The 12,513-nt window shown below is 35.8% G+C and overlaps 4 protein-coding genes across 4 annotated transcripts; 2 read left to right on the forward strand and 2 right to left on the reverse strand.

The window, feature by feature from the left end:
• Window positions 1–494: 494 nt before the first annotated feature.
• Window positions 495–1,931, reverse strand: PHYBLDRAFT_154012 (hypothetical protein; the record flags this gene model as incomplete). The annotated part of the gene is made up of 6 exons (XM_018433291.1): window positions 495–955; window positions 1,033–1,129; window positions 1,197–1,435; window positions 1,494–1,645; window positions 1,714–1,766; window positions 1,827–1,931. 6 exons carry the CDS (start codon window positions 1,929–1,931, stop codon window positions 495–497), a joined length of 1,107 nt encoding a protein of 368 aa, XP_018299068.1.
• Window positions 1,932–3,069: 1,138 nt separating this feature from the next.
• On the reverse strand, window positions 3,070–4,414 carry PHYBLDRAFT_161661 (hypothetical protein; the record flags this gene model as incomplete). Its single annotated transcript, XM_018434444.1, has 4 exons — window positions 3,070–3,290; window positions 3,687–3,865; window positions 4,124–4,140; window positions 4,310–4,414. 4 exons carry the CDS (start codon window positions 4,412–4,414, stop codon window positions 3,070–3,072), a joined length of 522 nt encoding a protein of 173 aa, XP_018299069.1.
• A 272-nt stretch (window positions 4,415–4,686) lies between these two features.
• PHYBLDRAFT_138575 (hypothetical protein) lies at window positions 4,687–6,411 on the forward strand (the record flags this gene model as incomplete). The annotated part of the gene is made up of 3 exons (XM_018430025.1): window positions 4,687–4,765; window positions 4,867–5,201; window positions 5,917–6,411. The coding sequence occupies 3 exons, from the start codon at window positions 4,687–4,689 to the stop codon at window positions 6,409–6,411; spliced, it is 909 nt and encodes a 302-aa protein (XP_018299070.1).
• Window positions 6,412–8,868: 2,457 nt separating this feature from the next.
• On the forward strand, window positions 8,869–9,249 carry PHYBLDRAFT_95067 (C2H2-type zinc finger transcription factor; the record flags this gene model as incomplete). Its single annotated transcript, XM_018443877.1, has 3 exons — window positions 8,869–9,019; window positions 9,093–9,106; window positions 9,193–9,249. Coding segments are annotated over 3 exons (222 nt in total), but the record flags the coding sequence as incomplete, so codon positions are not given.
• Window positions 9,250–12,513: the final 3,264 nt, after the last annotated feature.

The raw sequence follows: 12,513 nt of genomic DNA on the forward strand, positions 1-12,513 counted from the left end.
TGTTGGTTTTTTTTTCTATGTTTTGTCTAGTTTCTTATTTAACAAAAAAAAATTGAATGACAAGGGAAAGGGTGGTGATAATGATTATGATGGTGGTTGATGGTGGAGGTCTTTGGTTTTTTTTTTTTTTTGGTTTTTGGTTTTTTTTACTCGAAAGTGGGTTTCTTTTTAATATACATGGATGAATGGGGAAGTGTTGAATTTTTTGAACAAAATAGACAGTTTCGACGCACGTTCTGACTACTACACCGTAAAACAATACAATACAGTACAATATTAAATAAAGATAACAATAATGATTGTTAGTAAATTTCATAAGCTATGTTTCTGATATACACATACATACAGGCATATATACATACAGGCATCTAAAGATGTCTTGCAATGTTGTGGATATGGTTTGAATAATTATGCTTTCTTACCCCGAACGCCTTTGATTATCGTTTCTTTCGTGTAAGCCAACCGAGTCAATATGGCTTTTTTTTTTTAGATTTTTAGCTCTTAAATAAATTTGTTGCTGCTGCATTTGGTGGCCATTCTCCTTTTTCTCTCAGAGATTGTTCGAGATGGAGGACTTGCTCATAAATTACAAACATGATAGCACTCTGTAAACTTGTCCAGAATACTCTTGGACCTATACCACGGAACAACCCTCCAAGACCTTGGTTTTTGTAATTCCACACAAGTCCTTCTACAATACCACTATAATGCTTTGGTTGGACTATAGGTTGTTTTGTCGTCTGAGGGACCGGATTCAATAATTCGGGTGAATTTGCTGCCTTGACTCCCTTTTTGCTTCCTTGCTGAGTCTGAAGAAGTGTTTTCATGACATCAAGGGGCGTTGTAATAGCACCTGCGATTCCACCTGCCATTGATCCAGTCAACATATCGATTCCAAGAGGAAGTTGTTGCCCAGGCTCTACACAATTGTGCTGGGCTATTTTCTTGAACCGTTCTAAATGACGCGAATTTTTCTGGTTGAGAAATAATATACACATAATTTAAATAAACATATCTTGCTTTATATCTTACCGTAACAGGCGAATTGGAGAGCGGAATATGGAACATCCCGGAGAATGGTAGCTTTGAATCCATGAAATAATGCTCCAATTCCATCATATTTGACAATCTACATACAGCTCTTATTAAACCCAATGCGTTTTTACCCACCAAAACCGTTGAAAATAAAACCTTACCACTTTTGCCGCATGCCATGTACTTCTGTAATTATATCCACTTATAAAGTGTGGGTTATTATATCGGCCTTGGAGTTGCATACGGGTCTTCAAAACTTCTGACGGAACATACACCACGGAGGCAGCAAGATCGCCCAGCGAGCCAGCTGCCAAATGGGCAACAACCTCGGGTACACTATTTGCCGTCAAGGTACGTTTGGTGACTTCATATATACCAAAATACAGACTGGTTCCAGGAACTAAGATAATATATATATATATTAGATGATTATCTCGGGTATATCAAATTCTACATACTGGATCCAAGCATTGCAGGAGTCACGCCCGCATAAAGTCCTCTAAGAGCACCCTCTTCTTTTAGGATCAACCGATAGGCCTGAACCATGTTGTGATACTTGAAAGCTCGGTGATGAGGTTGACCTTGTAATCGCGTTTTTACGGTATCTACACTGTGGGGTAGTTTAAAGTGAGATGATCGCTTTTTTATAGATTCTGATCTGCGTTTCTTGAAATTTACCTGTGCATGAGAAAATCTGCTGCCGAGCCGCCTATACCGCCAGCAATAATGACCTTTAGGAATGACAGGTAAAGTTAATAATTGGGTGTATATGCGGCAATATTTGGTCATACATCAAAATACGGGGGGTACATTGATTTGTTATCATTATGGACCGAGGGTATGTTGAACGCTGCACGGGGAGGCGTATTGGTGGTGCCATTGGCATGGGTATTCATGGAAACAGAGAAGAGGAAACTACTAGAAAATGGTACCTGCGGTGAAAACTGCTGGTTTAGTTTCTTGGTTTGTGACTAGTTCTGTGCGTCATTGCAGGGCCGAAATTCGGTCACGTGCTATAGATCGGCAGTGCGATCCATTTACGAGTGGCTTGAAGAAGAAGAAAGGGGGATTCAGGATAATCAACGGGTGCATTCTCTAATAGTAACTATAAAGAAAAGGTCCTCAAAACCATTGCCTTTTTTAACAGATATTTTGAAGGTTACTCTTCTCTCATTTTTTGTTCTCTTCTAGAGAAAACATGCAAAAATTCTTTTGTTCCCCATATTTGGATTGATTTTCAAAGGCGGAGAAAATGAGTCAAAATAAATTGGGGGGTCCAGCTTGATAATATTTTATACACTCTTTGGATCAAATCACTGTTAACATGGTACTGGACTACAATAAATAAGTAAAGCAAAAAAAACCACTTGACACAGCTATTTCCGGGAGTCGATATTGTCAATTATTATAAAGAATGAATTGATTTCTTTGTAGTAAAGAAAAGTAAAACAAAACAAGAAAATCCTAATTTAGTTTATGGCCAATCGAATGAATATAACCTTTTAACTTCAGAATGAAACGATTATGATTTTTCTGTAGAAGACTTATGAGATGAGTCCATAGGACTGACCGGACAGGGACAAAGAAGGGCCAATCTCTATCTATTTTTAATATGACCTATTTTCTTATGATCAAAGCATATTGCTTTGGATCATGGTACAACTTTATATTAAATTGTGCGTTATCTAGTGAAGATTTTGGTACTGACAGAAATAGTAAGAATCGCAGCCCAGTCAATAAAATATAGCCGGCAACAGTTGCGGATCTTTTATTTTGGTTGATAAAAGTATCAATACATTGACAAATATAAGGGAGCTATATCTTAAGAGTCTTACAAGCATTACTTCAATAATAGTAGCTTTTTTAAGGCACTCTATAGATTGTATATAGTCAAAAGAGACTCGTGGCTATCTTATCTTTTATCATGAGAGAGAGAGAAAGAAAAAAAATAAGCTTGATATTTAGTAAAAACTTAGCAGACAACATTGGATATTTAAATGCCTCTCTAAATAAAATTAGCGTAATTTTAAATTTTCACTGGATAGCCCACAATCTATTAAATTTTAAAAACATTTGTTTCAAATCTATTTTTTGCTCAATAGTTTTTGACAGCATATCAGTATTCAGCTTTGAGTCTCTAGCCAGTAAAGGTTGATTTACTTCACAGGAAACATTTGCAAGCACTTTCGTTACAAGGAATACTTCTTTGAGATTTACACTCATTCGATTTAACAGGCTAATACGTGTGATATCGTCTTTTTCACTAGATTACTTTCTTATGTATCCAATTATCTCGTGTCGATTTCATTTTAGGTTTCTAATTCCTCCTTGGCATCGAGGTAGTTGTGGTATACACACCAAAATTGAGTAGATCGCAGACTCCACAACCAAAAACTAGCTCTTTCTTGCTAATAAACCTGGCAAGTTAACAAACTCCGGGAATATTGCACGCTACACATGTGTACAATGTTATTGTATTCTCTTTAATAAACAACACTCTCACAGTATTTACTTTTCTAATTATTGAGATACTCGCCCTAAAATCAATCCTGAATATCTCAGTAGTGTTTCAATAAATTCTTTAATAATGTAGGCTAAATAATAGATGAATTACGGAAACGACAAGTAATTGAGTATATTATGTATATTACCGATATATTGATCTTTTAATATATACAGAAATCGAGTTGAAATTCTGTGGTCGAATTCATTTTGCTTTATTTTGATTTTAGCGTCAATTAGCTTCAATTTCTTTCCTCCGTGCCATTTACTTAAGTCGTGGGCATTCATATCGTCTAATTCATTTGTACGCTTCCATGATATGCTAAGACTTTCGTTTATACTCAATTTTTTGTAAATATAAATTTCTTAATTGCTTGGAGCTGATGGTAATATTATAATTTTTATAGGATCGTCTTTGTAGCACATTTCAGTGTATATACTCTCGATTTCGTTCAGTAATCCTCTGCCTTTTCGCTTGTTGTATGGCTAATGGTATACGCTGAACCGAATGAGTCGCTTACTCTCCAACTCCGTGGCTCTTCTTTCATATTGAATGTGTACTGCTTCATTCGAAGTCCAACTTTACTTTTTCATTGAATGCCACTAAAAAAATCGGGTACATAATTTTATTATTACTGCTCGTTTCCCAACATTGAACTTCAAAAGGATAATCAGCCGGTCTACTCAGTGTATTCTTCTCCTTTCCCTTTCTATCCGCAACAATCACACTTTAGTGGTCAGTATAAGTGAACAAGAAATACGGAATTCTCACTGGAGGTTCGTTTTTAACACGTTTTCGTTTATGATCAGAGTAGTGGTAAATAAAGACAAACTTTTCATTGAGGACTTTCCAGTTGTGGTTATTTGGTGTGTCCATGACTTTTTTTTTACATTTCTCCTCCTCTTTTTTAAGTTGTATTTCTTCATTTTGTCTTTTGCTTTATACCCAAGTGATTGTTTTTTTTAGCTTAAGCGCTTCTGCCAGATTTTCAATAAATATCCTGAAATAATGCAAAGAAAATGACTGCTGGTAAAACATACAGATAGCTTGTTGACGTGAGACGAGTACCATGTCTGTGATGATATTGGCAAGACAATTGTGCTTAGCAATAGATAAGTAAAGCAATGTATAAGAAAGTTGAAAAGAAAATGGAAAAGAAAGGACAAGATTATAGGCAAGCGGATACTACGGTTTCTAATGAACCTAACGGGATCATATCTCAGGAATGTAACACACTAAGCACTTGTATACTTTATACTGCTTGAGTGACAACCAACCATTAACCAACGGAGAGCTTAAATTAGGGAACTGAATATCCATATAAATAGCCAAGCTCATTTGTAAAAGAAACAATACTTCCACGGTATCTAATTTTCTCAGTTTTGAGATACTAGCCATACAAAAATCCCCAATACTTCAGAAAGAATTTCGTAAGGAATCTAACCTACAGTTTTTAACGCGTTACACAGCCGACATACGATGGTCCAAGCTCAACTCCATACGACAAGGGGTGGAGAAATCAGTAGATAAAATGGTGCTACAAATAGAGGAATTACCCGAGCTCTTCTTGATTAAGCTTGCCCAGGACCGAGAAATATACCTTTTTAAAGCGCTTAAAAAGGATACAGTCAAGTGGGATAGCGTTGTCTCGTTGGCTAAAAAGGTGTCACGTTAATCATAAGTATTGGGACAAAAATCACTCGCCTGAACACCCATCCATAAATGGCTCTGAATCACGGTCATCTGTCTTGAAAGATACCATGTAAGCTTTCGTTAAGGAAATTCAAGCATTAAAAATACATCTAGTAAATCCTGCATCCCGACTATTTCTACTATATGAGTCATCAAGTACTTTAAATGTGGTTAACTAGACCACAAGAGACCGGATTGTCCAAAATTTCCTTAACAAAAACTGTTGAGAAAAGCCAATGGATATCAGTGGATGGGAATACTAATTTCTAAAATTCTCCTCTTGTAGCCAAAGTTCTTTTCACTACCTGAATACGGCCAAAATATACAATGCTAAAAAAAAGATCTCGTTTAACAAATAGTCTGTCAGATGCTCTTAGCCCAAATCGAAAGAAATGAAAACTGTCTGCTCATTCTACCGAATCTAAACCATTATCTCGCCTTTGCTTCGATTTTCCTGCCCTTGATATTAAACCTTCCAAAATTCCTTTTAACCACATAATACCACAGGAATACCCTGTAACAGTGAATATATCCCAGCCAAGACTACCCAACTCCAAGAGAATCTGTAAACCTCGTCTACCACAAAGAAGGCTGCCAATACATCTCCAATAAAAGAATGTTTGGTGAAAGTTTAAAAAAAATGTGGATCCAGACTAACCCTTGAGAGACTAGATTGCCCTGGATAGAGCTACAGCCAAGAATCTCAAAGAGCAGTTTTCTGTCACCTTGCCCGTTATAAAAAGACCCCCGCCACTCTAATAGTTCAGATGGTTACGGGCAGAAACAAAAACCCAGAATACAGCGATTACGAGCACCCTACAACAACCGAAACCTCGGATTCCACCAAGTACCTTGGCAATCAAGCCACAATCTGGTCCGACGAGGGAGCATACGACAGTTATGACATTACCTACAATCAGTCTTACTACTTTAGAAATGTCTCCATCAGCCGCCCCTTTCGTACCCCAATTGCTATAAAGGGTACCGTCGTCCCTGCAATCTTTGATTCCAGAGCAAGCAATTCGGTCATAATTATAGGCCTGGCACACAGAATTGGCTTGGTTACCAGTGGCGGTCGCCCTCCACTCCCAAGTTTGGGTGGACCAGTTAAAGAACCTTGTGAAATCACCTTCAGCGTACCCATCGATATGGCAGAAAAATTAAGACCCGACAATATGTGAATTGACAATGTGATATAGTTGTATAAAGGAAAATAGCCTAAGCCTTTATTAGGATTTTACGTTCACCTAGTTGTGGTCGACCGGTTTTTATCGCTTAGCTATAAATTTGGTTCTTTATTGTTTATAGTAATGCAAGATAGTTTATTGTAGACCTGTCTATACATCGAAATGAAAATCGGTCGGCAGCAACTAGGTGAACGTTTAATGTAATATATTAGTAGTGATTATAATATACTAATATAGAATAAAGTGATAATACCAATTGGAAAAAAAAAGTACAGCTGTGACACAATAAAATGAACGAAGAAGACCTCTGTTTGCTTTTATTGAATGATATTAAAGCCAGCAACCAAACTCCACGTGCGACTTTTGACATTGTATTTTGATTAGTATTATAATTTATTATTGTCCAACGGTAGTAATTAAAGCCACAAACAACAGAGAACATTTGATAGCTTAGATAAAAGCTTCTTGTCATAGTTAGTCAATTCGTCTCTGTATTATTATTATTTTAATGTGTAAGGGGATAGCTTTTAAGTTTCTAAAATTCATATCTAAATTGAACCCGTTATCAGTATAGAAGCATCAGAAAGATTTTCCAGCCACAGGTGTTTTTTTTTAAAAAAAAAAAAAAATTCATATCCCTATTGCGCTGAGCATTTTACCTAAAAGCTCAGCTTGGGCATTCGGCGCATATGCTCCGTAAACGAACGGCATCCGTTCACCAAATCAACCAGCCAACCAGATAACTGGGTATTCAGAAAAAAAAGTGTCCGGTCTAGTCCCAACAACGTCAACTCTACATACCCAAGGTTCATCTTGTACGTGCGAATTCCAAGTCAGAGTTTCTTTTTTATTCCTTGTTTTTATTTGCTTCTCCTTACAAGAGAGACGTTTAATTTTGATTTGAAATTGTATATAATTTTGTACATTCCATTTCTACAAGAACATTTATGTTTATGGTTAAGGTTGAACTATAATAATTGCTGTTTGTACTATCTGTACTAGAATTCCTACTTTGTTTCTTTGTGGTCTATGAATCTCACTGTGGCGAATTGGATGTTGAAATTAGACGTATATACACGCATTTGTTTGTATATTTAATTAGTACAACGTGTTATTATTACTACTTATTTATTTATTTTTATCATTATTTTCCTGGGGTCGTATGAAAAATGTAGGTATTGTATGTAGTCATGTCAAGATAGGCGGCTCAACGGACTTTGGTTGGCTACAAATACTCCACGATTACCAGAGAGTACAACATTCTGTATTTAAACAGACAACGCGATGAAATTCTAGACAAAAGATGTATATGTCTTTATAAAGGGTCTCTTTTTCTACCTCCCTTTTTGCTATTTACCAATAATGGTATCTTAAGCTCTTACCAGCAGTGAAATCAGTTGTGGCTTGATAATAAATTATAAAATATATCAATATATCAATATTAGAATATCGATTTAATATGAGTGTTAGAAACCATTAGGAGCAAGAGTAGCTCGTCGATACTTACAAAAGGCACACACGTATATGTAGATGGCCTTATATATATATATCTTTTGGTAATTTATATTCTTCAAGTCAATTTAACATATGTTTGAATATTTCTTTCCTTCTGTTTGAAGCATGGCCTTACTCTTATTTTGCTCTGTTTCACAAGATTTCTGTTGATTGTATATACAATATTGAATTCAGTTTTTTTTTTTCAACATGTGTTTTAACCCCATATCCCCCTCCCCCCATTGGCCATTACGGTCTGGCGATTATGGTCCAGCTGTGAAGGAGTGTTTGTAGGTTAACCCTTCTATTAAATATTGAAATGATTCCAGAAGCTGATACTGATTTAAGTATCTTATGACACATCAGGGAGCACCACATTTCCCTCAACCGTGTCTCGTACCACTCTTAGTGTTACCATATCACATGTACTCATTGACCAGTCTACCGCAAATTGTATCAGCTTTCTTCGTTTATTATAGTGTATTTTGTAACCACCAAAGAGAGAGAGAGAGAGAGAGAGAGAGAGAAAAGGCAAGCAAGGAAGATTGTACAATATTCATTATAGCTAAAGTCAATAATCCAGATAAAATATCTACATTGTGAATCATTAAGAGCTACCATTTTTTTTTCAAAGGTGAGAAATATATATATTCTTATATATATATAGAAATCTATGTAGTTTGATCCAAAAATAATAAAAATAATACTAATTCATATGCCTATATTTTTCCGTATCGAATTCATGTTTTTTTTTAAAAAAAATACCTCAGTATCTTTAACAAGTATAAGGATAAGCTTTCCTCCTTTCTCTCCTCTTTCATTTCTTTTTCTTTGCTCCCCCCCTTTATTTTTGGTCCCTCTTCAAACAAGCATTTTTGTTATTATTACTGTTATATTATGCCTCGAACTCGCAACTCGTGCCGATGGAACGACTGTAACCTCGTTTTCAATAACGTAGACGACTTGTTTGAACACTTATCGGATACTCATGTCGGCCGAAAATCTACAAATAACCTTTGTCTTCAGTGTCATTGGAATGACTGCGGAGCAACAGCTGCAAAGCGAGACCATCTAACTAGTCATTTAAGAGTTCATTTACCACTCAAACGTATGTAACTCATTCTCAAAAAGAAAATAAAAAAAATCAAAACTAATGTTCATCTACTCAACCGTGTCATTAGCTCATCCTTGTACTGTAAGTCTCTAGTCTTATTTTAAAATAAAATAAGAGTATTTATAAATGTTGCTAATTATAATTATAATAATAATAACTGTTTGTAGATTTGCAAGAAGCCTTTCAAAAGACCTCAAGACCTGAAAAAGCATGAAAGAACTCATACTTTGGAACATAAATGTATAATTTATTATTGTATATATTTATCAATGCCAAGAAATTAATACGGAAATCTTCCAATTTTTTTTTGTGAATGTTCAGCTACCCTGAGAAGTAAACAGCCAGGTTATAAGGCAGTCCGACGCCGGCGCGCCCGCCCGCAGTTATCAATTACCGACAGTGCCACTGCAACATCACCTTCCTTGAGTCCATCGTCACTTCTTTTGCCATGTATCGGTGAAAAATGTAAATTTACCTTGGAAACCTATTGTCTGTAAACGTGTAAATACTAATGTGGCTTTGAGTGGCGCTATAGACACAGACCAACAAACATCAACATCTGAACAAAACAGTATGAGTAGCCATAGCTGTTACACATCAATGAACACAGACAATAGCAGTGAAATCAATCCCAGTCGTAACCCCACCAGCCACGACAAAGACTCTATATTCCGCTCTGTCGGACAGTCGACCAAGCTGCACGATCCTCTCAAAGAACTATTAGAGGATGTTCTTTACAACTCCACAATCTCTCCTAATTATGATAATGGTTAGTCTACAGCCAACTAAACAAAAAAGAAAATAAAGACAATCATATTCTTACATAGGTGACTTACCTTGATATACTTTTCCATGTAGATATGATGCAGCGCCTGGACTCAATCTCGAATGTAGTAAAGCACCAAGACACCAATTGGTCTATGCAGGTCAATAGACCTGAAGATATCAATGTACTTCAAGCTTGGCTTGAGCAGCTTTCTGCTAATATCCAGACAAACTCCTGTATCTATCCTGATATTCTTTCTTCGCCAAACCAACAAGATACTTTTGACACCCCATTGTCTTTACCTGGAATGATGAATAATGTTGATTTTGACACATCACTCTACTCTAATCTTGACAAAAGCACCTCTGAAAAGAGCGGGGCACCATGCTGGTCTTGGGAACCTACACCTGAAATTACATGCCTTGCACCCTCTGATCTCTCAATTTACCCTTCTGCTATATCCAATGAATCGCCTGATGTTTCTCTACCCTCCTCGATGTTTTGTGATGAGGAATACCTTCCTGTGAGCGCCAAATTCTGGAATACCAGACCCAGAGACGTAGGACCAAGTTATTTCGATCAATATAATATGCTCCCTGCCGAAGAACCATCGCTTTCTGAACCAATCGATTTCAAAACCCCCAGCTCATCACATCCATTACCTTCTGAACAATATCCATACATAAATACGAACATAACCATAAAAGAAGAACACAGTCCATATGAGGCAAAAGTAGAACCATTGTCTTGTCAGATCAAGAAAGACGTTTTGCAATCAATCAATCTATTCAATTCTCCGGGAGATTTTACTTCCCACAAGTCCAAGGCTGTGGAAAGGCCTGTAAAACCAACAGAGAACGTGGCTGAAGTCAAAGTATCGCCAAAAGCATTGCAAATCGAAATTAAGAAGGAACCCCCTAGTACTACCCACAGTCCTGGGCTTTTTGATATACTGACAGATGAGCCTGACAGTCTAGATAGTGGATGTTCAAAGTGTAGGTCATCTCCTGGATCTCTACTTTCCTCCAGGCGATCTTCACTTTCTGAATCATATTCTCCAAAATCATGTTGTTCATGCGCCTCCAAGGAAGAGTCTCCTGCCACAGGTGATACATCTCCCTATGCTCTCCTGGTGAATTTACTGCGAGATATGAGCTGTCACGAAGAAGACGAAACCCAAAAACGACTAAGACATGCACACATTGTTGACCAGCTGTGGGAGGCAGCTGTGCGAAGTGAAGTGCGCCAACGAGAACACAAAACGCAGGAACGTTTGGTCCAAGCAATTTGATCTTAAAAGGCCACAACTTTTAATTATGTTCGCTTTGGGTTCAAGTGAACTGTGTACAAACCAATATTTCTTTTTCTTTTTTTTCATTTACTATTTACTTTTATTATTACTTTATATAAAAAAAAATCAAGATAAAGAGAATGATGTGATAAGATGCGATGCGATGCGATGAGAAGAGAAGAGAATAATATTTTATAAATAAATATAACAAAACAGACATCAAGGTCGTTTATTGTTTTATTTATTATTCTTTCTATATCCCAAATAAAGAAGCAAAATTCAAAAGAGTATAGTAGATTGTCTGTAAATATCGAGTCTGTATTTTTAAGGCTAAAAAGACATAATGGTGGTGTATGGGAAAAAGGTGGGTAGACAATTATGATTTCTATAAAAGCCAAACAAAATCATTATTTTTTATTTAAGAAAATATAAATTATAAATTACTCAAACCCCCCAAATATGCTACATTAAACCCTTGAAAATAATAATAATGATAATAGATAGTATTACCGATTTGACATTGTTTTATTATATTGTTATGTAAGCAAATGACCCTAATCGAAAATTAAATAAAATACAAAAAGGGTTCTTCCTTCTTTTTTCTTCTTTTCTTTTGATGAAATTATAGATTTCCTATCCAGTCCTCTTTATTGCCTAGCATTTTCAATTTCAATTTCTTACATAACAAAGCTTAAAGCCCAGGAGTTTGATGTACAAATAAATACTTTTTTATTCACACAACTATGTATGGGAAAATGATTACTAATACTACTGTCTGCTAAAGTTATCTGGTACTCTAATGTCTCATTCAAACATCGAAACTTCTTATACTATACGCATAATATAACCTTTTTGTGCAATAGGCATTATGCTACGTTCAATTATATATCTATCTACTATGGATCTATTATAAAGTCAATCCTATGATAAGGTGATACAGAACGAGGCAACCAAGATATAATTTTTCTTTATATATTATTTGATTAAGGTGTACTACTGATTAATATTTCTTTCATTTTTATGGTGTGCATTTTATCAAAAGATTATACATGTCACTAAAAAGCTAGTCTTACTAAGCAATTAGCCAAATAAACAATGTGAGAGGAAATTAGGCTCGTAGTAATATATATATTTAAACCAAATGTTTTCTTTTTCTTCATACATTCCAATAGGTTATCCGTCATAATTTTATCCACTCAGTATATCCTTATCAATGGCATTTGCACCATTTTATATGATAAGAACTCTTGTGTACAACATAAAATAGATAATCTAAAGCAGAGCTCAGACCTTACACAGTACGGTACTCACATCGGTATCCTAAACATTTGTTTTTGGTTTTTCTTTATCAATATATACACATAGTTCAATTAAATCTACAAGGAATTATAAAAGATCTTTGTGTTCTACTTTATGCTGTTCCAAAGCCAA

Source organism: Phycomyces blakesleeanus (genome assembly GCF_001638985.1).
Source record: "Phycomyces blakesleeanus NRRL 1555(-) unplaced genomic scaffold PHYBLscaffold_1, whole genome shotgun sequence".
Lineage (NCBI taxonomy): Eukaryota > Fungi > Mucoromycota > Mucoromycetes > Mucorales > Phycomycetaceae > Phycomyces > Phycomyces blakesleeanus.